Source organism: Alternaria postmessia, assembly GCF_024291825.1.
Source record: "Alternaria postmessia strain BMP 2775 chromosome Unknown scaffold_31, whole genome shotgun sequence".
NCBI lineage: Eukaryota > Fungi > Ascomycota > Dothideomycetes > Pleosporales > Pleosporaceae > Alternaria > Alternaria postmessia.
The window spans coordinates 43111-68561 of NW_026260104.1; the positions used below are offsets into that span (position 1 = coordinate 43111).

General features: G+C 51.3%; 10 protein-coding genes across 10 annotated transcripts; 6 read left to right on the top strand and 4 right to left on the bottom strand.

Annotated features, from left to right (window-relative positions):
* Positions 1-154: 154 nt before the first annotated feature.
* J4E82_005693 (uncharacterized protein) lies at positions 155-2562 on the bottom strand (the record flags this gene model as incomplete). The annotated part of the gene is made up of 4 exons (XM_051731954.1): positions 155-1063; positions 1119-2122; positions 2203-2312; positions 2369-2562. The coding sequence occupies 4 exons, from the start codon at positions 2560-2562 to the stop codon at positions 155-157; spliced, it is 2217 nt and encodes a 738-aa protein (XP_051588203.1).
* Positions 2563-7279: 4717 nt separating this feature from the next.
* Positions 7280-9371, bottom strand: J4E82_005694 (uncharacterized protein; the record flags this gene model as incomplete). Its single annotated transcript, XM_051731955.1, has 2 exons — positions 7280-9033; positions 9086-9371. The coding sequence occupies 2 exons, from the start codon at positions 9369-9371 to the stop codon at positions 7280-7282; spliced, it is 2040 nt and encodes a 679-aa protein (XP_051588204.1).
* A 1317-nt stretch (positions 9372-10688) lies between these two features.
* J4E82_005695 (uncharacterized protein) lies at positions 10689-11806 on the top strand (the record flags this gene model as incomplete). Its single annotated transcript, XM_051731956.1, has 3 exons — positions 10689-10812; positions 10868-11209; positions 11271-11806. 3 exons carry the CDS (start codon positions 10689-10691, stop codon positions 11804-11806), a joined length of 1002 nt encoding a protein of 333 aa, XP_051588205.1.
* Positions 11807-12422: 616 nt separating this feature from the next.
* J4E82_005696 (uncharacterized protein) lies at positions 12423-13256 on the top strand (the record flags this gene model as incomplete). Its single annotated transcript, XM_051731957.1, has 1 exon — positions 12423-13256. One exon carries the CDS (start codon positions 12423-12425, stop codon positions 13254-13256), a length of 834 nt encoding a protein of 277 aa, XP_051588206.1.
* Positions 13257-13323: 67 nt separating this feature from the next.
* Positions 13324-14329, top strand: J4E82_005697 (uncharacterized protein; the record flags this gene model as incomplete). Its single annotated transcript, XM_051731958.1, has 2 exons — positions 13324-13687; positions 13752-14329. 2 exons carry the CDS (start codon positions 13324-13326, stop codon positions 14327-14329), a joined length of 942 nt encoding a protein of 313 aa, XP_051588207.1.
* A 1046-nt stretch (positions 14330-15375) lies between these two features.
* J4E82_005698 (uncharacterized protein) lies at positions 15376-16458 on the bottom strand (the record flags this gene model as incomplete). Its single annotated transcript, XM_051731959.1, has 1 exon — positions 15376-16458. The coding sequence occupies one exon, from the start codon at positions 16456-16458 to the stop codon at positions 15376-15378; it is 1083 nt and encodes a 360-aa protein (XP_051588208.1).
* Positions 16459-16843: 385 nt separating this feature from the next.
* J4E82_005699 (uncharacterized protein) lies at positions 16844-18130 on the top strand (the record flags this gene model as incomplete). Its single annotated transcript, XM_051731960.1, has 4 exons — positions 16844-17042; positions 17094-17112; positions 17177-17281; positions 17332-18130. 4 exons carry the CDS (start codon positions 16844-16846, stop codon positions 18128-18130), a joined length of 1122 nt encoding a protein of 373 aa, XP_051588209.1.
* A 623-nt stretch (positions 18131-18753) lies between these two features.
* On the top strand, positions 18754-19469 carry J4E82_005700 (uncharacterized protein; the record flags this gene model as incomplete). The annotated part of the gene is made up of 2 exons (XM_051731961.1): positions 18754-19159; positions 19210-19469. The coding sequence occupies 2 exons, from the start codon at positions 18754-18756 to the stop codon at positions 19467-19469; spliced, it is 666 nt and encodes a 221-aa protein (XP_051588210.1).
* An 839-nt stretch (positions 19470-20308) lies between these two features.
* J4E82_005701 (uncharacterized protein) lies at positions 20309-21713 on the top strand (the record flags this gene model as incomplete). The annotated part of the gene is made up of 2 exons (XM_051731962.1): positions 20309-20494; positions 20547-21713. 2 exons carry the CDS (start codon positions 20309-20311, stop codon positions 21711-21713), a joined length of 1353 nt encoding a protein of 450 aa, XP_051588211.1.
* Positions 21714-22661: 948 nt separating this feature from the next.
* On the bottom strand, positions 22662-25285 carry J4E82_005702 (uncharacterized protein; the record flags this gene model as incomplete). The annotated part of the gene is made up of 3 exons (XM_051731963.1): positions 22662-24771; positions 24819-25214; positions 25263-25285. 3 exons carry the CDS (start codon positions 25283-25285, stop codon positions 22662-22664), a joined length of 2529 nt encoding a protein of 842 aa, XP_051588212.1.
* Between the last annotated feature and the right edge of the window lie 166 nt (positions 25286-25451).

Consider the following 25451-nt stretch of genomic DNA (forward strand, 5'->3'; position numbering starts at 1 on the left):
TGCTGATGGATTGCAGGAGGTTGCGACAGGAGAAACTCGACAAGAATGACCCAGAAACGCGCTATTGACAAGCAATGTAGTTGATGCTACGTGGAAGATGACCAATACCAAAACCCCTTGAATGCGGTAAGAAAGTAAAATAGTTCCTGATCGCTCAATGCTCGAAACCGATACCCAGTGCACCATTGAGGTCCCGGAAGTCGCCCCTCAAGGTCTCAATTCCATTACGCTTGACTTCTTCAACTAAATCCTTGATTTTCGGTGTCATGACAGATGGCTGGAAACCGAAATATTCATAAGCCGTCTTGCTCGGCAAGCTCTTGCCAAAGCGGCGCATTGAGATAGCAGCGTCGGCATAGCGCTCCCAGCCGTTCGCCGCGTAAGCTTCGATAACGACGCTAGGCTTGCCAGCTCTTGGCTTCAGTACAGACTGTTTGTAGTCACGAGTCTGCTGTTCGAACAAGCGTGGGCAAGGGAAAGATACGACACGGGCTGTTATGCCATGTTCAGACTTGAGAAGATCGCGCGTCTGCATAGCGAAGACCATTTCGGATCCGGTACTGATGAGGGTAACGTCGAACTCCTCCTCTTCCACAAAGACGTAGGCTCCTTTAGCAAAACCCGACCGCGATGACTGGTTCCACTGAGGTAGGGCTTGGCGAGATAGAGAAATGATGCTGGGCGTTTCAGTGGCCTTGATAGCAACCTCAAATGCACCGGCTACCTCCTCAGAATCGCAAGGACGCATGTATAGCAGATTGGGCATAGCGCGGTAAAGCGTGGCGAGAGCAATAGGCTGATGTGTAGGTCCGTCCTCTCCAGTACCGATTGAGTCATGCGTCGCGATGTGAATTTGCTGTAAACCTTGCAACGCGCCCATGCGAACAGCCGGTGCTGCGTAAAGGTAGAACATGAAGAAAGACGACGTGATTGGAAGGAAGGTGCCTTTGTTGAAAGCTGCTAGACCATTAGATATGGCACACATAGCGTGTTCGCGAATGCCATAATGTATGTATCGCCCAGTGTAGTCTCCGTTCAGGCCGCATGCGGTCTTCAGCTCAGGCTGAATGAAGTCAGTAATATGATCAGAGCTTGGTTGGCTAAAGGTTGGCTCTTACCGACTGGAAGTCCACCTTCTTCTGATATGCAACATTGCAAGACGGGGTGAGGTCCGCAGTGCCAACAAGAAAGTTGCCCATGCTCTTACCGAGAGGGTTACCAACCAATCCAGCCGACTTACGCGTCGCGGTCGGCTCACTAGGAAATTCCCCCTTCTGCGGGATGTACTTGGTCCAATCAGCAGGCATCTTGCCCGCAACACGGAGCTTAAACTCCGCAGCCAGCTCCGGGTACTTCTTCTCATAGTCGCTAACAGTGGCAGACCAGTCAGCTTCAAGCTGCTTGCCACGAGGAGCCACGTCTTCAAAGAAGCTGTACATGGCCGATGGGAGAACGTAATGTTCATCTGGGTTCAGACCGAATGACTTCTTGATGTTCACAATGTCGTCGAGCCCGAGCGCAGCACCGTGGGTCGCTGGTGTTCCTGCCTTGCCCGAGCCAAATCCAATCACGGTGCGAATGTTGATGAACGTAGGCTTGTCGCTACTTCGGGCGTTCAGGAGCGCATGGACGATGCTGCTAACGTTCGAATGGCCATCAAGGATATCGACAACATTCCAACCAGTTGCCTTCATCTTTTCGTTCATGTCTTCCCCAGCATTTGCGACATCGGCGGTGCCATCGCACGTAATATTGTTGTTATCATAGATGATACAAAGATTGTTGAGCTTCCAGTGACCGGCTAGCGACACTGCTTCGAGACCCACACCTTCTTGAAGGCATGCATCACCAATCATGCACCAGGTCATATTGTCGACAACTGTGTAGCCATCCCGATTGTATGTGGCAGCAAGGTTCTTCGTGGCCATGGCGAGACCGACGGCATTAGCAACGCCTTGACCAAGAGGTCCAGTTGTGACTTCGACTCCCTCGTTCTCGATCTCGGGGTGCCCCGGGCAAATTGAGTCATATCGAGAGCTGTGATAGGACTTCAATTGCTCTGTTGTCATGCTTTCAACTCCGACGAGGTGCATGAACAGATATTGCCACAAGCAAGCATGGCCTGGTTGAAGCGTTAGCTCACATGCTCCGTTCCAACCGCTCGTTTGTAGCATTCGAAAGCCGCAACAAGGATGCACATACCATTTGATAGAACGAAACGATCGCGGTTGAAGTAGTTGCCGTTTTTCGGTGAAAATTTCATAACATACTTGTATAGGGCGACACCGATAGCAGCCATGCCCATGGCAGAGCTATAAGACTTTGTGTTAGGTTCGAACCAAAAATGAGTGTGACTGAAGCATCTTACCCTGGATGTCCGCCATTGAACTGTTGGCAAAGATCTGCGATATATGCGCGGAAATATTTGAGTACAAGATCGTGTTTATCCGACTGATCGAGCTCCACAGCAGCAATGCCAGTCACGTCATGAATCTTGGTTGCTACTGGTTTGATAGGAAGATCATTTGAGACCTTGTCGTAAAATTCGAGAGATGGTGACATGGCGGATGCAATGAAAGTGATATTTGAGAATGTATGCTGTATAATATCATCAGCAGGAGATTCAGTCTTTAAATGTCATCGTCGTTGTCGATTACGACTGCCCAAGAGGCCGCCGCAAGCGGGCTTCATCGCGACGAGATCGATTCGAGCACTTCCTTGTGGCCGTACCGGTCGCTGTAAGATCGTTGGGTACTCCATTGAAGCTCTGTCGTACAAGAGCGTGACAGTAATCACCAGAGAAACTCGAATAGGCAATTCGGTGCGCTAGCGCAGTCAAAGCTAGCTTGGCTAGAATCCGATTGGAGCTCGATGCGAGATGTCGCAGCTACCAAGTTTCCTCAAGGTCTCATGGATGCGGGGCCCCAGAATCGCGAACCTGGGGTATGCGATAGGTAGGGTGTGTTGAATCCTAATAACTAGCATGATGGCTTCTGGAATGAGAAGCTCCGTACATTTGAAGAACTGCTTACACTGTAGATGGGCGTCACTCTCCAATATGCATTACTTGAGATGCGTCACTCAACGCCATAGCCATTCATGTACACAGTTGTAAGACGATTCCAGAAGTTTCGCATGTATCATGAATTTGTGTTGCCACCCCAGACGTTTACTAGATCATCTAGTATTGTGATCGACGGAAACTTGCTGATACTCAAGACCATCCTAAGAATTTCGAGTATTTCTGCCTGGCGATCTTTTGTCTCCGTGCACAGTGCCGCTGATACCGATTCAGTTTGCATAGTATACACGGGGTTGGGTGAACAAACCTGCATAGATAGCCTGGAAGCAAACAAAAGCCGAGGGTGAGTTCTGCGATTGCTGTGCTAATGCTATACCGCAAATTGTCGAAGTGCTTTCGCGTAGGAGCTTGAAGCGTGTCTGATACGTGTTAAGACCTCCGGTAGATGGCTGATTGAGTACCATTATGATTCGTGCAAAATGGTACATCTGAATAGCAGCGGCATGCGCGGGAGGATGTATCCATATTGGCGTCAGATTCGCTTCGAGCGCTGGATTCGGTGAAGATACATGATGTCCAGATTGGATGGGTATGGGCTCAAAGCTTGGCGGTAGGAGACTCTTCCATGCGTCTAGCATCCGCAATAACGTTTCTCCTGCTTCGATGTATCCGGCGATGTCACCCTGCTTAGGTGTTGCAGCAAACTGTACGCATTTTGCTGCGATGTATATAATACGTGTAGCCAGTCCTTCTGATGTAAGTTCAGCCATCGGAACTCTAGGCTGGTGTATTGTCAGTGCCGGCCGCCCAGTACGGAAAGCCGCCCAGACGTCTTGCCGTAGCCATGCCCACCAGACTGCTCGTTGCAAGCCATCATTAGACTCGCCGCTTGTGTCTGAATTTCGTTGTATCCAGAATGCTCCCCTTAGATGGCGATCCCAGTTACTATGATCCGAGGTGCTAGCTGTCCCAAACATTTCTTGTCTCCGTTAGTATACTGAGCAAATATCACTCCCGCTGCTCGTACAAAGGCAATACGTACCATATGTCGAGATCATGATAGCAGTGACGAGTATTTCGCGAGACTTCGTATACGACTGATACAGTAGATTCTGAGATAGGTATTGCAGTGTTTCATAATAAAATTGCTCAGCAAGCGTTCGAATTGTCGGCGATGCACTGGAAGATGAAGCGGGCGTGCCAGGCGGCGCTTGTGACGCAATATCGTTGTTTGCATCCTGATCCTGAAATAGCGCCATGTGACAGGCACCCACTGCCAATAAAGACTTCAGCAACCCTACATTATGCAAGGCAAGATGAGGCACAACGTTAGCGAAATGCTTCACCGGGTCGAACAAGTCCAGTATTGGTGCTACCACGCTGACGTAGTGTTCGAAGTACACCAATTCTTGTCGTTTCAGCTCAATCTTCGTCTCTGTGTTCCATGGTTGCTCAGGTATCGCAATAGTATGCACATCGACGTTGCTGAAAGGGTTATCATTCGTTTCTAGAGCAACAGACTGTCGAGGTGATTGTCTTCTTGAAAGGCTAGCAATGTCGAAATTCCAGCGATTGCTATGCGTTTGTCCTTGCATATTGTTGATCGCGTCTTCGGCGAGTAGATCATACCTATTAAGTCTTAGTTTCTAGTAGCTTTCATAAACAAGTTGGCATCACCATTCGACTGGTCCAAAGTTGGGGGTCAGACTATCCCCGAAATTAAAAAGACTGTCGTCAAGGAAGAAGTCGTCGTTGGGTATCACGCTCTCGGAGAGCCCTGGCTGTTCTGCGGGGAAAGGTCCCCACGATTGTATCGGTTCTACGGGCTCTGCACTTAGCGCTGAGACGCCTGCAGATCTTGGCTCGGTCTCATTATTTCCTGTCACAGAATCTGTGGTAGCTGAAATGTCGTCGGGGTTATACGCGCTTAATGCTCGTGGCCGTCGGGGTGTAGGAGCTTTTTCAGCATATACACACTCGCGGTGGACTCTCTCGCAATTTTTGCAATTTGGATGACTCTCATCGCACTTGACTTTGCGCTTGCGGCACGTCAAGCTGTTCCACTCGTTAGCATTGCGCTCATGATGCGTTGCGTTAAGGTAGCCTGGCACCTGCCCTCACAAAACACTGACGATCCGGAAGTTTGTGACTTACCAGCCTGTCGAAGTCCTCAGTCCACGTGATTTGGAGGGCATATTGATCTGTGCTGGGGCTGAAAGGCAGTGTGCGAACTGGTCGTCTCGAGCGAGGCAGCTCGATACGGGCAGGCGAACTGAAATACCAGGCACGCGGAAGCTAGCCGCAATTGCGTGCTAACATTGGCAGAAGCTCCACATGCCCGTCGCCATCAGAGGCATTTGCTGCGGGGAACCCTGGATGCATTGGCAAATACGAGATGCTGAAGCACGGGGTGACGGGTGTCGTGGGTATGACGCGGATGAAGATCGTCCCGAGCCTTGTTGGTGTTATGTAAGCGGCGGTCGCGGCCTATCAGATGGAGACACCCTAAACCTGGACGAAAGATTGAGACTAGCGATATGTTGTAACATGTATTCAGTCTCTAGGATAAACCTACTGTGTTGTACTGTTACTCTAACGTACTATGCGCGACTCTGATAGCCTCAAGACCTTTAGCTTACATCTAGCCCGGCCTCTGATAGCACCGTCCTGTCTTCTTCCCATTCTCCCAGAACACAAGCCGTTATGCTGTTTTTCTGTCCTTTCTCACATTATGCTTACCAACGCCCTTCGGAACCTCATACATAGGATCTGACTGCGTACCGTCTCGAACTCTTGTAGTGATACCCTCGGCTTCGTAGTTGGGCTCATAAAATAGGCTAGCATTGCGAAAATGAATACCATATAATAGCCAGCGGAAGCCACGGGCGGTGGCGCAGCAGTAATCCCAAGGACTGGCCGCCTCCAGCAGCGCTTCGTTAGGTCCACACTCGTACACTTGCTCCGGAAATTTTGGAAGCCGCTCAATGTCGTATTGCCTCCACGGAAACGCCCAGTAGTGTAAGATAGCAAACACCAAAGTCTCAGCGCATGTAAGCAGACACGGGATTCCAAGATGAATATCGGAAAGCGAAATGAATCGCGTTTCATGTAGTACACGAAACCGGATGAGCAGGGAAATAAGCCATGTTTGCCAGTAAGTAAGGAAGACAATCAGCTTGACGCATACCATCTTGAGAACAGGTTTGTTGGGCGCGAGATCTTCTTTGAGCTAGTCGTAGACTTGATGCATGCAATACATGGCTACAAGGATAGAAACGGCGTCGAATATGGCTGTCCATGTGGATGCGTATCGTGGATTGTGTTCCTCTTTGCAAAGCCGACCGAATAATTGCGTGACGCCGGATATGATGGTTACGATGGTTCGAAGGACAACGTATTGGAAGATGCCGATATAGTTGATCTATAGATACATCAGCGAACGTTTGAAAAATGCGGGCGGCGCTGGCGCTAACGTTGAACCAAGTGACGCCGCATCTGGGCTTCCTCAGCCAGCCTTTATGTTCACCACCACTCAGCTTCTGGACCCAATTCAATGGCCAGCCCCAGTTCTTCGGTTCGGCACTGCGAAAATAGTTTTTCTGCTCGTGAAGATTGGGTGCTATGTAGTGACACATAAGCGTGAAGAAGCTCACAGTAGCGTAGGCGGCGTAGCATTCACGGATAAGTTCCCAGTAAACCGCACCGCCGAAGAAAAGGTAGGAGAAGAACGTGGTCCAAGCATAGACAGGGATGACAGCGAGGATGCGTATGATGTGTTTTTGTTCCCATGAGCGAAGGCAGTGCAGCGCGTGTTGCATGATGTGGAAGACGGAGAGGCCAACAGCTAATGAAGCTAAAGTACAGCAAACGTCGAGAGAAAGAAGACGGAATGTGACGTCCTCATCGCTGAAGGGTAGAGGCTCTTTGAGTACTAGAACTTTAAGATGGTCATTTCCACATGAACCAGCCATGGTGAAGGACGGTAATGGGCTGTGTAGACCGACGGATCCACGTTAGTATACTGTATGTTAAGGTGTCTCCTTCTCAAGACAAAAGGTTGATGCAGCAGCAGCATGAAATGTTAAGAAGTCGCAATGAGCACGTACCATCCACTCCTGCCTGACATAGCTCGTTGACCGTTTTCTGCCAGGATGGCACGAGGAAGGGTAAACTTGTCGGAATAACATCGGAGAAAGCCCAGCCCGTCATCTCGGTTCCGAGAGTTCTTCATGCAAAACTTGTATTCCTTCACGTAGCTCATCCTCTCCACATGTCTCCTCTTCTTCCTCTGTATCCACCTCGCCCTCGCCCTCTGAAGCCACCGCCACCTCTACCACCTCTATAGCCCTCATCGCGTTCTTCACCAACCTCGACGATTCTGTCCTCTTCATCGAAACTGTATTTGTACTTCATCTCAGCCTTGATACCCCGTCCTTTCCTAGTCTCGCCAGGTGACCAGTCTCTACTTGTCTCGGCTTCCAATTCCTTCAGTCTCAGTTCGGAGATCTCATCTGAAACAGGCAAGTAAAAAAGTTGAGGTTTCGCTTCTGTAGCGCTGAACAGGTCGTGGAGTGTTTTGAACGAGGCTTCAGTATCTTGCCGTGTGTCTTTTGATGGAGCGGTCGAAAGTGACGGTGTAAGTGGTTGTTGTATGGATGGCCTTCGTACGTCAATGCTTGCGCGTGGGCCTCGTGGTGCATTTGCAGGAGCGCTTGATCCGACTTCTTGAAACACGGCTGTGACTGAACCATTGCTCGATTCGGAATACACAACCTCGAATCGCTTCGGGTTAGTCGGCAGTTTATTTGCACGGGCCTCTTTCTCTGCAGCCAACGCGTCCTCTTCCTCTCTGATCCAGTCTTTTACCGTCTCGTCCGGAACGAAATCTACCCATAACTCTTTCCTGTTGCCCTCTGGTGGCCAGATGGAGCCATGGAGCGACGCTCGTACTCGTGATGCAGCGGTCTTAGTACTAAGCAGTACGAGAGCATGCGTCTTCAGCGAATCTAGGAAAAGGTCCTCAACTATGGTAGGGTCTGGTGAGCTAGATGGTGGCGAGGCAAGAGAAATCAAGTGTGCTCGCAGTGGCTCTGGACGCAGAGGGCGCATAAAGTTGCGGATGTACAAAGCAGATGTTACAGGGTGAAGTGCGGGTACTGTAGGCCTGTCGTCAGTTAAGGCTTCCTGGGGAGTGTCGTCTGCGCTGGACTTCACCAGGTCTTTGTATCGAGCAGCCTTCTCCTTTTTCTCGCGCTTGGTATCTGCCTCCACGGCTGGTGGCTGCTCTTCGACTGGTGGGGTGCGATTTCCGTTCGTTTCGTGTGACTTGACGTCTGTTGGGCTGTCGGCCTCTTCCTCCGGTCTTCTTTGCTCCATGACTGTGTCTTCATCTTCGTGCAAGTGGATTTCAGGAGCCGGTTCTTGAGCTGGCTTATGTTTCTTTGCCTTGATGTCTTCAGCTGCCATCTCCGGTGTGCCACTCCTTCTTTTTCTCTTCTTTGAATCTGCATCTAATTCCTCTGTGTTCAGCCTCGATGTGTCGATCATCGGCGACCCTGGAACCGCAAGTGTGTCTGGCTTCTCTACTGATTGCTGTTCGTCTGATGCGATTAAAGCCATCTTCTCGTCCGCTGTTGCATCTTGCAAGTCTTCGACAAGTCCAGATGGTGGCTGCACCATTCGCAACGCCTCAGCAGCCGGCCCAGGAGCATCTGGCAGCTCGTCCCCTGCAACCTGGACCTGTTTTACGTCCTCGACTTCCGCATCTGTAGGCTCTGTAACGGTTGGGCCAATGGGATCCGCGGGCGGCGCGTTGAAGACTCTCGCGGGTTGTATCGAACCGGGCTCGTCCGTATTGGTGGCGTCTTCCATAGGCTCCTCTATTGCCTTGATCTGGTCTGGCGGAGGAATGTCGCTGTCAATGTGCGAGATTGTCTCAGGGAGGGGTTCGGTAGTCGCTGCAGGTACGGGTGGTGGTTTCGACTCGTTTTCGTGGTTCGGTTGCTCTGGTTCTACAGATCGGTCAGTAATTCGAGGCTAACAATGTTGCATTCCTGCGCATACCTCCAGCCTCAGAGAGCGCGGGTCCCGGAGCATTCTCTCTGCCAGCAGTGTCGCCATGGCCAACTTCTTCCTTGACCTGCTCCACCGGATCGGGCGGCGCGTCTGCGTTCTCGGTACTCGCGTGGTGCGCATTGGAAGTTTGAGCAGAACTCGAAGTTTCAGCACCGTCTGCCTCTTGCAACTTCTCGATAATCTGCGCTTTTCGTGTCAGGCCGGTACTCGGTATACTACGATCCTTCAACAGCTGCCGCAATTGCGCGACCGTCTGCTTGCTGTAGTCTGCCATGGTCGAATTATGCACTCAATTGTGGTAAGGATAACAAAGTGACAGTCGCATAGACTTCAGTACGTCTATGCGCTTATCCACCCGATAAAAGAATGCTAGGTAAAGGAGAGTGAGAAGATGCGACAAGGCTAAGTGGCCGCGAACGTCACGCTTCAATGAAGTTCGCGTCCGTTCCAGGTAGACGCTAGTGGCTTGGCGTACATCAACGTCCCGCGCGCCACGTGGGGAGAGGGTTGCATTAACCGAGCGATCGTTGCATTCTGTCCTTTTTCTTGTGTTCGCGCTCAACTTCTCATGCCGGAGGAGAAGGACCGCATATTGTATATTTCGAAATGGTGACGACTTCACACCTGGTCGTGCGAGGGCTAGAGCAAGGAAGACTTGCTCGAACGTATGCGCGAGTCATACGAGATCTAAGACATTGGCAACCACGGGGGTACAACATGGTAGCGCACTGGCTCTACACATCTCGAAAGATCGCATGACATGGCTCTATTCAGTTATCTTGATTCCTGCACTAAGACCGTTACATATTACGCACACGTCTACTAGGTATGATTGCCTTCCAGCAAAGTGACAACCTCGATTTGAAAACTGTTGCTTGAATATTGCTTGAGTGTAGAGTGAAGCGTCTGCCAGCTCTTCCCTACTCCCTAGAATCTCTTGTCCTCGATCGAAAAACCTTAAATGCTTCACAACCTCGTCTCCCAACAGCGAAATGTAAGCACTAGAAAGAGCTCATTTGAATAAATCACGACCTCAATAATTTGGCACAATCGTGCAATGATCATTATGTACAGTTGTACAACAGGATGCTCGGCTTTACCGCATGTTTTGGTCAGCCCGTATACAGATGGCGGTGTTCGGGAACTCCATAGCCGTACTATCTGAGATTCTTCTCCGAAGGTGTCGGAGCGGGCCGGAACCACGACTGTCGTCGATCGCAAATGTGTTTAAGAGCTGCTATGAGGTTAGCCTTGATCTAAAGTGGACTCACAAAAGCCCGAAACGAGGCGAGCAAAAAGCTAATTGATGACTAGCGCGCAAGACAGGAGCAATGATGTAGATCCTAACGAATGAGCATTGGGCTGCTCACAGCCGATCTCAATATCCAAGAACGCACCATTCGCTTTAGGTAACACCTTCAGGCTTGAGTACAAGGTGTTGACTGAACTACAAAATTAACGTAATGACGAATAGCACCGTGCTAGCTTGTAATGATGAGCTTGGAAAGAGCGCACCTTTGTATATAACACTGTTGTCCCATCGTAAGACTAGATCACACCCAAGTACCCAACTCACAATATTCTCGTTATTATGGCACGTCTTTTCCTCCAAATACTGCTTGCTGCCGCGAGTCTCGTCGCTGGTCAAAGCACAACATGTCCAAATGAGGTTGCTATCTACAATCAGCAAGACCGTACCATGAGCACGATTAGCAGTGAGTATAGTCTTTATCGAAAGCAAACAAGACCGTGTACTAACATATGCTACAGGTTGGTTCCTAGTTCCTGTGCCGAAGGACGCTGTGAAGAAGGCTCTAAAGGAATCGTTCTCGAGTTTGGTCAACCTACAAGGACTAAACCTGCTGCCTCTCCCAGCGGAACTGAACTTCCCGGCTGGCATGCACCCCGTCATTGTCAATGCTGGAGCAAATACCGACATCCGTCAGGGTGGTCTCCAGCTTGCCACAGGATTGATGACTGCCAGCTCCATGATACCATATGTCGGCATCGGCAACTCCCAGACGCCACTCAATGCACCGCTTGTATCTCTCCTGGCAGGCGTGGACCCGGTGACGCAAGGCTATGTATTCGGTCTCATACCTTCTCTGGTTGGTAAGTAAACGACATTCGTGTGCTGATATCAGTTCATCATAGCTAATGCTCAATTGTACAGCCACCATAGGCGGCCTTCTCACTAGGATCGGCGCTTTCCTCCCACTAAACGCACCGCTCCAGACATACAGCGATGGCTCTTTCGGCATCAATTCAAAATGGGCACAACTACCCAACTCTCTTAGCGGCCCAGGTCTGTACGCCGAGGCTATTGATCTCAAGTTCGTCAGCGAGCCCAACCAAGCCATGCCCAGGTACTCTCTCGATATGTGGAAGAGCATGTTGAACCAACCTCTCATGCTCGGCAGCGTTGGTAGCCTCCTTACCCCCAAGTGCCAGCGCAACACCCAGTTTTTCAATAACGCCACGGCACAACCGACTTTCCGCTCTGGTAACGTAACGCTTGGTCCTTCGGCAGGTGTTGATGTACTCGCTGCTACCTTACAAAAGGCCAGTCCGGATGGTTCAGGCTTTTACCAGAAAGTTTATGGCTTCACTGCCTGTGCGCAGACCGTAGGCTATGGCGCTGTTATTCCGCTAGGGGAGGACTGTGAGGAGGCTGCGCAGGCTGTTAAGAACACCCCTGGAGCCTTGTGAAGAGCAGTATTAGATCAGATCATGTCGACGAATATTCTATAGTATCCACTCTTCTTTTGTTGGCGACGTGCTAACCAAATTTCAATGCAATGTTTGTCGATTGAGACGGGAGGCAACTGCCGCGGTACGAAGATCGTCACGTCATTACAGTCGCGTTTCCAAACCTGTCGCTTTCACAGTGCACACGCGTCTTTTCCTTGACTCACTAGCCACCCTCTCCATCTTCGTGCGAGCGTACTTGTTTCGCGATCTGTCAGCCGGAAAAATCTCCGGTTCTTCTGAGAATAAAAGCTCGAGGATGCCGAGTAATGAACGTACTTTGCCATGCTGGGTTAGTGCAGCTGATTAGCACGCAAAATCTACGTCACATTGACCGGAGATGTCCAACAGCAATCGTGGGTGGCCTCTGTTTCTAGACTATTATGCGTTTCATGGTCTTTTTCCTCTGTTTTTCCTTGCGGATTTGATGTCGAACCTATATGGATGCCTGCTACCTGTCGTAATTTCACATCATCATCTCATTGTTTGAACCACACATTATTAGGAGAACTGAGTCAATTTTGAGCAATTGCAAGTCCCTTTTAAATTACGCAGCAAGAGACTATTGACTAGTATCATGGTTTCGGAAGACAACACAACCCCTCCATCAACATCGAATGCAGATGTAGATCTCGAAAATGGAAGGCGATCAAGGCCAAGGCAGCGGAGCAAATCGACGTCTGGATCATCCTCGGATTATGAAGAAGAAGAGAAGGATCTTCATCATGACGGTCACCGTCCATCGCGGAGAGAGCTTCATGAAAGCATCTCGCGCTCGCGCAGCACACGGAGCTTAGCACGAGACAGGACAGTAACAGCGACCGCGAGTGGTATGAACCAGCCATTGGGCGCCACGATTTCCAGGCGCGACACAGTACTTTCACGAATCCGTACACGACCGAATGTTGCACCATTCTCCCATCCTCTCGCACATCAACAGACGACGGCAGATGTGCTGGTAGACTTCGATGGCGATGACGACCCATACCGACCGATGAATTGGCCTACTAAGAAGAAGGTGACTACGACCCTGATGTACGGCTTTACGACTATGAGCGCGACATGGGCATCTTCTGCATATTCGGCTGGCACACGACAGATAGCAGCCGAGTTCAATGTTGGAAATCAGGTAGCTGTATTGGGTACTACGCTCTTCCTCTTCGGATTCGGCCTTGGTCCGCTACTGTGGGCGCCACTCTCCGAAGTCTATGGGAGACGACTAGCAGTCTTGACGCCTATGCTTGTCGCAATCTGCTTTAGCTTTGGTAGCGCAGTAGCAAAAGACTTCCAGACGCTAATGATTACTCGATTCTTCGGTGCCTTCTTTGCTAGCGCACCAGTCACAAATACCGGTGGTGTCTTGGGAGATCTTTACAGTCCCGCATGGAGAGCTTTGGCGATGGCCGGCTAGTAAGTTGTGCCTATACGAAATGCATGTGAGACATACACTGACTTCGTGTTTTCAAATCTGCAGTGCGATGGCAGTGGTCGGAGGTCCATGTCTGGGACCTATCGTATCGGCGGCCTTTGTCGCCAATCCTTCATTAGGCTGGCGATGGACCGAGTACTTTACCGGAATTCTTCAAGCAATCATCCTCGTCATCGACGTTGTCTTCATTGACGAATGCTACCCACCAAAACTTCTCGTCTATAAAGCGCGTCGCCTTCGCCATGAGACAGGAAATTGGGCGCTCCACACCAAGTTCGAAGAGTGGGATGTTAGCATCAAAGAGTTGTCTAAGAAGTTCCTTCTCCGACCGATACAACTTCTCATGACACCCATCTGTTTTCTCGTAGCACTTTACGCCAGCTTCTGCTATGGCATCCTCTACATGCAATTAGGTGAGTCCAGGGCGTATGAATCATATGCGAGACATGCACTGACTTTGTATCTTCTTTTCTGCAGGTGGCATTCCGATTATCTTTGGGGAAATGAGAGGCTGGCCAGCTGTAAGCGCGACACTGCCATTCCTGGGCATCTTAGTCGGCGCAATAATCGGCTGCAGCATCAATGCCTATAACCAGATTCTGTACAACAAGGTCTACCATGCAGCTGGAAATCGCGCAGTGCCTGAAGCACGTTTGCCGCCGATGATGCTTGGATCTGTACTCTTCTCCGCTGGTCAATTCATCATGGGATGGACTGCGGATCCACAGTATCCTTGGATCGCTCCTGTCATCGGTCTCGTGTTGATGGGAACCGGTTTCTTCACCATCTTTCAAGCTGCTCTGAACTACTTAGTTGACACTTTTACATTGTATGCGGCGAGTGCAGTAGCGGCGAATACCTTCCTTCGAAGCGCTTTTGCAGGCGCTTTTCCATTGGTTGTCACGCCGTTATATCATAACATTGGAGTTGGTCCCGCAAGTAGCATTACTGGTGGTTTCGCAGCACTGCTTATCCCAGTGCCTTTTGTGTTCTACATATACGGGAAACGGATCAGGCGGTCAAGCAAGTGGAGCCGTGGTAGCGTGTTCGATTGAGCAACTGATAGGGAAGTATATCGATAATATATTGATGATTGTACTTCTGTAATGTACCAGGTCGATAAAACTTATTCTGAATTAAATTTGTCCCACATTGACACACACAAAAAACTCCCCGAAGGTACAAGCTGCTAGTTTCCTGTAGAGTTTTAATGCAGATCAAGGTGTTCAATTTCGTGGTACATTATGGTAAACCTAAATACAACTTTAGTGGTGTTTTACCGCAATGGGACAGGAACGAAGCGGCCATGAATGGCTTCAGTAGTACACACAGTGGCGAAGTGCAAGTGATCGCAAGGTGAAAAGCCAATTAAATATGATATACACATCTTCGCCTGCTCCTTGCAGAGCTTGCACTAGGCAACAGAATTCGTGCTCACATCATGCTTCCTCACACGGCGGAGACCGAAAAGGATCTGGACGTCGACATAGGCGAGTATAACATGCTGTATTTTGAATGAGAGCGCATCGAAGATACTTAGCACTCACGTCAGAGCTCATGCCGGTTTCGTGTTCTCTATAGTCGAGTAGGCAGCGCACGATAACTGGTCCAAGAAGATGATCCAACGCCATGCCTGGGCATAGTTGACAGAGTGCGGTACATTTTTGGTATCATTGCTGTGATGAAGAAAGGAACAATGCTGAGGTACAGCATTCACGACTGTAACGACGTACTAGGGCGCCGTTCTACTCCGACGCGTCTCAGACATCTGCCATCCACTAACACTTGCACTGGCATAAGCTGGATGATGTTCACGTACGGACCAGATCACACTTAGGTCATCACGATTTTTATTTGTTAAGTGACGTTCAGCAACATGTGTTGCAGAATTGCGGTCTATTAGAAAACAGGATAACGGAGAGGACCATCCGCGACCGAATGGTGGCATCGTCTAAGTAGATACGCACCGGTTCGAGATGCAGAGATGAGGTGTCGAATAGCTTCGAATTCTGATAGGACTTAAAAAGGCTGGAGGATACGACATATGGGTACATTTTGTGAGCAGAAGTTCGTGCATTGCTTCTGTATGTTCACAAACTCGCTATACTTGGAACGCAACGCCTTCTCTCTTTACCATGGCCTTTCCACCACTTGCAAATCCAGTACCCTCACTCCGGATCTCCACAAGTCCAGGCCTGGGCGCCTTCTCCTTTTCTTTGTCCTTCTTCTTCTTCTTGCCATCCTTAGCGTCCGGGACTGTAGTGAGATCCGCATCACAAACATAACAGTGTACAGTCTCCGGGTCAGGTCCATCGTCATGTGCATCTCTCTGATGGCGATGTTCTGGCTTGAGAAACTTGTCGACACATGGCTTGCAGAGGACGTGGCCGCATGGTATAGCTAGCATGGCTTTTGTGCTGTTCGAGAGCGCTTTCTGGCAGCTGGGACATGTGCGGACAGACTTTCCGGTATCGGCTGACTTCTCTTCGTGAAAGTTGACGCTCGTCAGGCTTTTTAGCGACAGGCTGTGCGGTTGGTCAGGGTGGCTAGACGGGCATATAGGTGTCTGCCTCGCCTTCTCCGCGCTTGTGTGGTGTTGATCGGGGGTCTCGCCTGGGACCCAGAAGCTGGGTAGATGACCCTTTGCTGCTTTACGTTCGGCGTCTAATGTACGTTTCGCCTTGCTTTGCTCTTCGTCTGCGATGCGCTTGAGCTCTTCTTCGTCGATTTCGAATTTACGTTTCGTGCCTCTGGTCTCTCCAGCCTTTGCATCCTGCTCCTCTTCTACTATGATCTTGCCGCCCTGCCTTCCAATGACTCTTGCTGATGCGCCTGCTTTGTCGGAAAGCCCCATCTGAACAGCCTCGAATTCCTCGACTGCCCGCAACCGCGCTTCCTCTTCTTCTCGAAGCTTTTGATCCTCATCTTCTAGCTTTTGGCGTTCGTTGATTTTTTCTAGCCTTTTCATTTCTTTCCGTTGAGCCAAAAGATTGGTCATGGCACACTCGCGGCAGAATAAATCGCCCTGTGAACAGCATACTGGGTCTACTGAAGGAAGGAGACATAGCTGGCATGAGCCAAACGGTAGAAAAGAGTCACGAGTGAGACGTGTTGCCTGCGAGCCCCACCTATCTTTGAGGGCATTCCGCTCGTAAGACGTGAAGATGGTCTTTGGAGGCGGCATGTTAAGCCAAGTCTAATGTGATAGAGTCGCGAGTCGCAGAATGCGAAGTTTAGACGCGACTTTTCGTGATGCAATCAATAGAGATGGCAATCCGGGTGATAGTGCCAGGCTCAATCACACGATGGCGTGTACCAGACTTGATGATGTGCACGGGAATTGTGAATGCACGTCTAGTGTTGTAAGGTATTGGGCTCGTGTTGTAGTGATGGAAGAGTGAGTGCTGAAGGCGGAAGAGCCAGCCACTCGCCGCACGTGCAGGCCGCAATGCCGCTAATCCCTGTCGCAGAATTCCCAGTCCCTGGCGGCGGTGACGTTGGTTGGTCGCAGCAGCCAGCTATTGGGCGCGAAATCTTCACATGTCGCCGTCAACCCCACGACAACCCCAATGCGACCAGAGGAGCAGCCGGAGGCTCCCAGCGGGCCATGGCGCGCGGCGTCCGTCTTCACCATGGGCGCTGTCGGCCTCTTATGCAAAGGTTTCCTGACCGGGCTGAGCAAGGTGGAGACGCACGGAATGGAGGGCTTCTTGAAGCTGCTGGACGAGAGGGAGGACCCGGCGAGTAGAGAGAGGGGCCTGATTACTGGTATGCCATTGCAAAGCAGGTAGAATGCAACAAGTACTAACGAATGCATAGTCTCGAACCACATCTCCGTGTACGTACGTTTGCCGTAACCTCGCACTCGCAAACCATGGATTCCGCTTATACAATTTGGACAGAATGGATGATCCGATATTATGGGGCATACTGCCTCTCAGCTACATGTTCAACCCAGACAACCTGCGCTGGGGACTGGGCAGCTACGACTTGTGCTTTACCAACAAGTATGTTCCCTCTAATAACATTGCAACATGGTCAACTAACGCCATACCAGAGGACTGTCAACATTCTTCACCTTCGGGCAGGTTCTCCCTACACATCGATCGGCGCATTCTCAATTCGGCGGCCTCTTCCAGCCTACCATAACGCAAGCGATCCGTCTCCTCTCGCGCGGGCCGTTCTACGAGCAAGACGCACCAGTAAAGCCTACAACGTCTCTCAAGAGCCCGGATCTGATCGACCCCTTCACTGACGGCCACCTCACATTCTCTACAAATGGACAGGACACGTTTCCTGCGCCCTCAGCATATCTCAGCCGGCGGCATGCATGGGTACACATCTTCCCAGAAGGCATGATCCACCAAAGTGAAGACCGGATCATGCGCTACTTCAAATGGGGAGTATCTCGACTGATACTGGAGAGCGACCCGATGCCAGACATCGTTCCCATCTTCATTGAAGGCTTCGACAATATCATGCATGAGACGCGCACATTCCCACGCTTCATACCACGGCCGTTTAAAAACGTTCGAGTGACATTTGGCGAGAAACTGGATACTGAAGAGGTGTTTGGCGATTTGCGCGCACGCTGGAAACAGATGCGCGCAACTGAGGAGCGGAAGGAGGGCCAACTCGAGGTCGGTGTGCTAAATGAAAAGCTCAAATACTCTCCAGAGGCTGTCAGCATACGCAAAGAATGCACGCGACGGATGCGGCAGGCAGTACTGGACGTTAGGCGGCAGCGCGGATACCCTGAAGATGACCCCAAGAACAGCCTCGCAGAGACATGGTTGAGAGAAGGCCCAGGTAGAGAGGGTCGCAAGGAAGATGGCAGCATCACAAAAGACACATGAGGCGCTTGAAGGGCATATTGTATTGTGTATGTATATGCGACTGCAATGTAGACTGCTATAGAGGAAAGCAAAGGGGTGAAACATGGCACCCAAAGAAGGATGCCAGGCAGACGCCTCGTCAACTTGGAAGCGCGGCAGAGTGTCAGATTAGATCAAGTAATTACACCATCAACGACTCCCGTCTCTGCGCGCCGATCAACCACAACCTCAGGCGACCGAGGGGGTTTCGTCATTGCGAACAGAAGCAGGCACCGCGATGCTGTTTGGACATGGCGGATGTGTCTCTGGCGTGCTCGTGTCGTCATCCACTGCTGGCTCCGCGCCCTCACCGAGACCTTTCCAAAGCGGACCTTGGGCAGGAACGATGAAGGTGACGAGGCTGAAGAGTCCAAGCCCAAATCCGGATTCACGGTTTTGTCGGGAGGGCGCGTAGGGCACGGGCCCCAGGCGCGCGGGCGAGAAAGTAGATAAAACCTGCGTGGCCCGCTCTTCGACAGTGGCAGATGCTTTCACCGCCCGCACCAGACCAAGACCGAAGCAGCTTCATAGCGTCACCCAGACTCGCTACAAGACCCAATTACCGCGTCATCTCTCCAAGGTCCCTGTCCTCCAAGCACCAGCCAATGGACAGCAACTGGGCCCCACAGTCGCCAGATTTATCTTCCTACTACTACTCCGCTGAGCAGCCTACTCATCCCCAGCATACAGGTTACAGAGGTTCCATTTCCCACGTCGCGCCGCCCTTTGCTCCGACACATCCTGCTCCGACACTGCAGGCCAACCCTGCGCCACAGCCTTTTATGCCTCGCGGCGTCAAGAAGGAGGAGAGCATGCAAGATGCAGACTACATGCCTGACGCGTCGGTGCCCGCCATCATGGCAGACGCGGGCAGCGGCCTCGGCGGGGCAGACACGCCCAACACCGACCACATCACCATCAAGAACCACTTCCCGGTCGCGCGCATAAAGCGCATCATGCAGGCCGACGACGATGTCGGAAAGGTCGCCCAAGTCACGCCTGTCGTCGTTTGTACGTACTCGTCATTCTATCCGCACACGCACTTGCCTAACACTTCACAGCCAAAGCGCTTGAGCTCTTTATGATTTCCCTCGTCACCAAAGCCGCCGCCGAAGCCAAGGCGCGCAACTCCAAGCGCGTCGGCTCCATCCACCTAAAGCAAGCCATCACCAAGACCGACCGCTTCGACTTCCTCAACGAGATCGTCTCCAAGGTCGCCGATGCGCCGGAGAAGAACGAGGGTGACATGGATGTGGATGGCAAGAAGAAGAAGACTTCAAGCCGGAAAAAGAAAAAGGCGGAAAGTGACGACGATTTCTGAGTCGGACGTCGGCAACTCGCTATGGGCCTACAGCCCTTCTTCGTATGTCTCTGTATGCTCGTGCTGAGCTCTTGCTGTGCACATTCGAGGCGACGACATTGCTGCTGGCCACCTTCGCGCGGTCTGTGACAACTGCCAGAAGACTGCACACTGTTCATGTGGCCAAAGTCCAACCTTCTGACACTCCAACTGGGGGTGGATTCGAAACACTGGTACCGGTACCTTGTGGATTATCGCCATACCTTTCCGTTGTGTGGTCATGTATCTTGGTGGCCACAGATTACGGCCAGTCACGACGTTTATAGATGACGCTTCTGGCAGTCAAGGCGTTAACTATTCCGGGACATTGCATGGGCGGCGTTGTTTTGTTATTGCATGGATTACGATACCAATGAATACGGATACATGATTCTTCTCACTCGGTGCTTCTTCGCCCAGTCGTGTCGCTAACGGAACAATTGTGTCCGCGGTCCGAATACAGCGCAAGCGTCACAATCGCAGTTTACGCGGTGTGTAGCCGATGGATAAACAGCGTTGCGAGCAAAAGAGCGCGCCCACCAACCAGGTTTTCTCGGTCCGCGCAATTTATCCGCCCATCTCCGCAGATCCCCACAAGTTAACGGCACCCCAGATACTCTTTCAGGAACAGGCCGTAGATCGGTTCCTGCGCCATCCCAGATGTATGCTCGTGTCTATGCTTAGCCTCATTTCTTTCCCTACATCCGTAATTTGGGGACCGTGGCAGCGGCAGGGTATTAAACATGCGGATACCCGGTGTTTTTGTCGGTCGTGGCATCGTCATACTCTCAAGCTGACAATCGAAGAACGATTGAGCCAGTATGATCTTCTCGAGGTTAGCAGTGCTCCTAGTGGGCGTTGCAGTGTCGGTACAGGGCCATGCGATTGAGATCGAGTCGAGAGCCTCTGGCAAACTTCGCCCCAACCCTTCCAACGGCCACTGGGTCGATGCGTGGGCATCGATGCCTCAGCTCACAGAGCCAGCAAACTTGCCGCCTGCTCCATTCGTATGCTACGTTGCTCACGCACTATCGAGTTTGTACTAACACCACGTACCAGAATCAAACAGGCGCTGTCTTTGTCAACTCTACGATCCGACAAACTTTGTACATGACCACGTCAGCCCACCAAATTCGCCTCAAATTCTCCAACGTCTTTGGCGGTTCCAATCTTCCCATCACCGCCGTCACAGTTGCCCTCCCTGTGAACCAAATCGCCGGTATCTACCAGGTCCAACCCCAAACTGTCCAAAAGGTTACCTTTGGAGGAAAAGATGGGATCAGTGTACCGAACGGTGCCCTCGCAGTGTCCGACCCCATAAATTTTGAGATCAAGGCGCAGCAGATCGTTACCGTAACCATGTACCTTGCGAGCGGACAGACGACAAACAGCATCACCAGCCATCCTGGCTCCAGAACTACAAGTTGGTGGCAATTCGGCAACGCAGTCTCCTCAGCTAGTCTCGACATCAGCAACTCTACCACACAGTCCGCAGCACATTGGTACTTTCTTTCCTCCATCGAAGCCTGGGTTCAACCGCGTGTTGGCTCCCTGCTCATTGTTGGCGACTCCATCACTGACGGCCGTGGATCCACAACCAATCAAAACAACAGATGGCCCGACCTGCTCCTTGCGCGCCTTCAAAAGAACCCCTCAACCAAGTACATTTCCGCGGGTAACCTGGCTGCAGGTGGAAACCGTATCTTAGCAGACGGTCTCGGCCCCAACGCGTTCGGCCGTATTGATCGCGACGTCCTGGCGCATCCTGGTGTAAAGTATGCCATGATCTTCGAGGGTGTAAATGATATCGGAAGTGCACCTACAACACCCGAAGCGCAAGAGCAGATTTATCAAGGACTGACTCAGGCGTACGAGCAGATGGTCACCCTTATCCACGCCCACGGCATCCCTGTTTTCGGCGCTACTATCACACCTTTCTCTGCACCAGCCAATTTTACTCAACAACCTTACTCTGATCCTGAGCGCGAGAAGACACGTCAGCGGGTCAATACTTTCATCCGCACCTCCGGTGTTTTTGATGCCGTCGTGGACTTTGATAAGTTCCTGGCCGATCCCACAATACCGAGTCAACTCAGCCCGTTGTATGATTCTGGAGATTATCTTCATCCTAATCCTGCCGGATACCAGTACATTGCGGATAAATTCCCTATTCAGATTTTTGGTATGTGGGCGAATGGTGCGGATGGGTTCAGTTGGGGTATGTAATACGGCGGAGAAAGCCATACTGCAGTGACTATTGGGTTTTGGAAATGTATATATCGAAATGTGCTAGTACGATCATGCGTCAGCCAACATGAGCTTTCCATGAACATATACGTAATTGACGTAAGCTTTGTACTCGATGTTTTGGGTCACGCGGGAAGGACTCGTAACTTGAACTCTGATACCAATATCGTGCGCAAGGAGATGTCACATCGCTCTCCAGATACGTCTGCTGCGAGACCCTGCGGCGTCTCACAAGGCAAGTCCAGGCACGCAAACACATACCATCTTCTATTTGACTTTGTTGATGAACTCGGACGAACACTGGCTTGAAGACCAAGGTTTGGAAAAGTATCTCTAAGTACCCAAATATGTTAGGCACTCGCTACATGTGCTGATTTACGGTTCTTCCGGCTCAAAATCACCTCTTCACCTCCACTCAATTCCTCCTCGAAGTCACGATGATGGACGTAATGCGATTACAGAGAACGAAGATGACGCCTAGTGAGCCACGCCTAGAACAAGATTACGTAGTCACATGTAAAGACCAGGTTTGGTGTTAAAACCAGACTTAGACTTCTGCTCGCTGATCGATCACCAAAAAGGCGTGTTCGTACGGAAGGATTTGGAGTTTCCAGAACGAGTCCTTGACTGGAACATAAGAGCCTAGTGTGCGCCTCACAGCAAAGCAAAGACTCGAAAACGCGACGTTGTGTTGAGTCGTCTCTGTAGATAGCATCAGATCCATCGTGTGCTGGAGTTGATTTTCGTATATACATCAACAGGATATCGCTGTGTCCAAGGTATCTTCCCTAAAAGATGACCGAAGTCGCTACTGCAAATCGAACGCCGTTTTGAAACCGCCCGTGATCAGAGTTCCGTAATGATGATAACGCCATACCGACAGCCCCAGAGCCATACATCCTGTCACCAGTTTGCGTGTTGTGTTCCTTACACAATACCTTGCGAGAACCTCTCCACGCCATTCTTGATCTCTCTCACGATCTCCACTGCCTCGTTGGTGCTCTGAGCTTCAAAGTCATATCTCTTCGTCTCCCTCTCTTTGAAAACAATGACTCGGAACATCTTTGGGTGCTTTTTGCTGACCTTGCTACCAACTACACTGCTGAAATGCACAGTCGTCGTCTTGCCTTGGCCTTCAACACCAAAACCACCACGCGCCCCAGTCTTAGACTCGCCAGGCATGATGTGTATATACTCGTTATCAAGAGCGATGATCCGCGATGTCGAAGAGGCAAAGGACATGGGTTGTTTGCGGAGAACAGCATAACGGCGGTAGTAATTCGTCGCAGTAAGGGCCAGAGCACCAGAATCGCCAGTTCTGGCGAGTGGATGGATGAGACCTTGGCCAGAGACAGCTGCATTTGTTCGGTCACCCTTCTTTGTCTTCTTTGGCGCACCGCCGGTACTGATGATGAGAGGTGCATTGGGTGATGATGATCCAGGCGATCCTGCAAGCCCATAGACGCCGTCACCCACGAAGCGTCGACGCACGAGATCCAGATCCATTCGTGTGTCGAGAGCCTCCACGGTGCGGTCAGGTGGCGCTACTGTAGTGCTGCCACTCACTTTAAGGATGTACAAGGCTTTCTCCAAGCGTAAGTCGTGACATACTTGATCGAATATATCAGCAATGTAAGTGTCCGTGGTGCAGGGAATGTTGAAATGTTTCGTGTTGAAATTCTCGTCGGTGAAGTGGACGTTGACTGTTTTGGGGGCGCCTGTGCGGCTAGCAGCATGTGTTTGAGGTACCTTTGGTACGTCGGCAAGATTGCTGGTATCCTTGCGCGTCGCTGTCGGCGCAAACGAAGGTCCGGCAATGGGGTTTCTGAAGCTCTTTGCACGGCTTGGAAGGGGCTTCAGGGGCTTTTTCTCCTCTTTCTCGTCGGGACCATCGATTTGCGATGCGACAGCACTGGCTGCCTCTTGACTATAGATCGGCGTGAGCTTCTCGTTCTCGCCAAATTCTCGTTGAGATGCCTCGACGAGCGCGAACTCGTCCCATGGCTTATCTCGCGCTCGAGGGCGCATACCACGAGCATTGTTTGAAGCGAAGTCTTTCAACGGCTTGTTCCTAGTCAAAGGCGGGAACTCGTCATCAACCTCGCCGTCATCATACATGCGCATGACCCAGCGGTTCACATTCATCTGTTCAGGAGAAAGTGGCGGTTCGAGTTTCTCCTCTTGATAACGATGCAATGCGTATCCGATCGCTTCCGCGACAGTGGGGCCTTCACCTTTGTCATTGAACTTTCGGATGAGCAGCTCTACAGGTTTCGAAGGCTTAGACGAGAATGGGTAGTAGAGTTTGATGTATAGAGGGTTCTGTTGAGCTTCGCTAGCAGCATTCCACATAGCAAAGCGCTGTAGCGGATTCGATGGCTTCTGCTCTTTGGCTCGAAGTGCTTGAGTCAACGCGCTTACTGGCAGTACAAAGCTGATCGGCCGTGGTGGAGGCAGTGCTTGCAGTGTTGGCGCAATGGGCTCTTTCTTCTTTTTTGGTGATAGGTTCTGGAAAGGTGTCAAGCCCGGCATTGTGGGAAGGTCACCACCTGCGGGAGAGGAGTCCAACGGGTCACCACCTGCACCGATAAGAGATGCGCTATCGTCGGAGCCAGAGAATTCGGATGTGAGGGAGTCGTCTGATTCATCGCCTTCGTGTAGAGCTTCAAGGCGTGCGCGTGCGCCGACAGCCCCTGCTGCGTCTTCCTCAATACGCTTGGACAGCAACTGGCTTGCGCCAGCGGCTTTGCGAGGATTTACCCTCCTCTTTCTGAACGACGAATTATCAAACTCATTCTCCGAGGACATCTCACTGCTCGTTATGGTGTCTCTTCTTGGTCTGCCTTTGCCCGCATCTACAGCGTCCAACGACCCTCGCCGCAATGCATCGTCAGGTGGCCGGGATGGGGATGTGATCATGAGCGAAGGTCCTTCTCCAGCTTCTGCCAACTCATTGCGTAGGGCTGATCCAGGCATGGGCGACGATCCGGAGCGCGTCCGTAGTGGCATCTTGGTGAATTTGATTTGGTTGGCCGGTCTGGCAATTTGTCAGTTCAGTTCACGTGGCGTACGACGGTCGCCTACCTTTGCGAATCGTCATCTTCATCGCTCTCGTCGCTAAGGTCACTGCTATCATCCTCCTCCAGCTGTTCCTTCCTCCGCCTCCGTTTCGCGTTCAGTGTAGGGCCCACCGTATCGTTGCTTCCCCCTCCAGTGACCATGCCCCCCTCCTCCTCATCTTCACCGAATCCTTCTGGCGACTTCAGGCCAGCTGAGCGCGGGGCCTGAAAGTATTCCGAGGTGATCGCCGTGGGTATTGGTGGGGAATAGGTGCGCTTGATGTCGGCGGCGTTGGGAACCCAGCCTGCAGCGCGGAAGGCGGGGCTGTTCAGGACGCTGGAGTCGACATTGATCAAGCGTTCGCCGACGCCGTCTTTGATCGACGAGAGGTAGGCGGTTCGAAGCTGGTATAGCACAAAGCTGCTCAGGTTAGCTGACAAGTATGTCGCGCAAGTAAGATGGGCGTACTCTTCGTTCTGAAGGAGCGACATAGTTGGAAGGTCAAGGTGTCATAGTCTCGTAGTAGAAAGGTATGCTCAGACCAGCTGAAAGGGTATCATGAAGCCATAAAGGGCAGATGTAGTGAAGCATGTGGGGATGTGAATGTGTACCTTGGACCCTGGCTTGGCATCGGCCCTTGTCGCGGCGCGCGTGCAG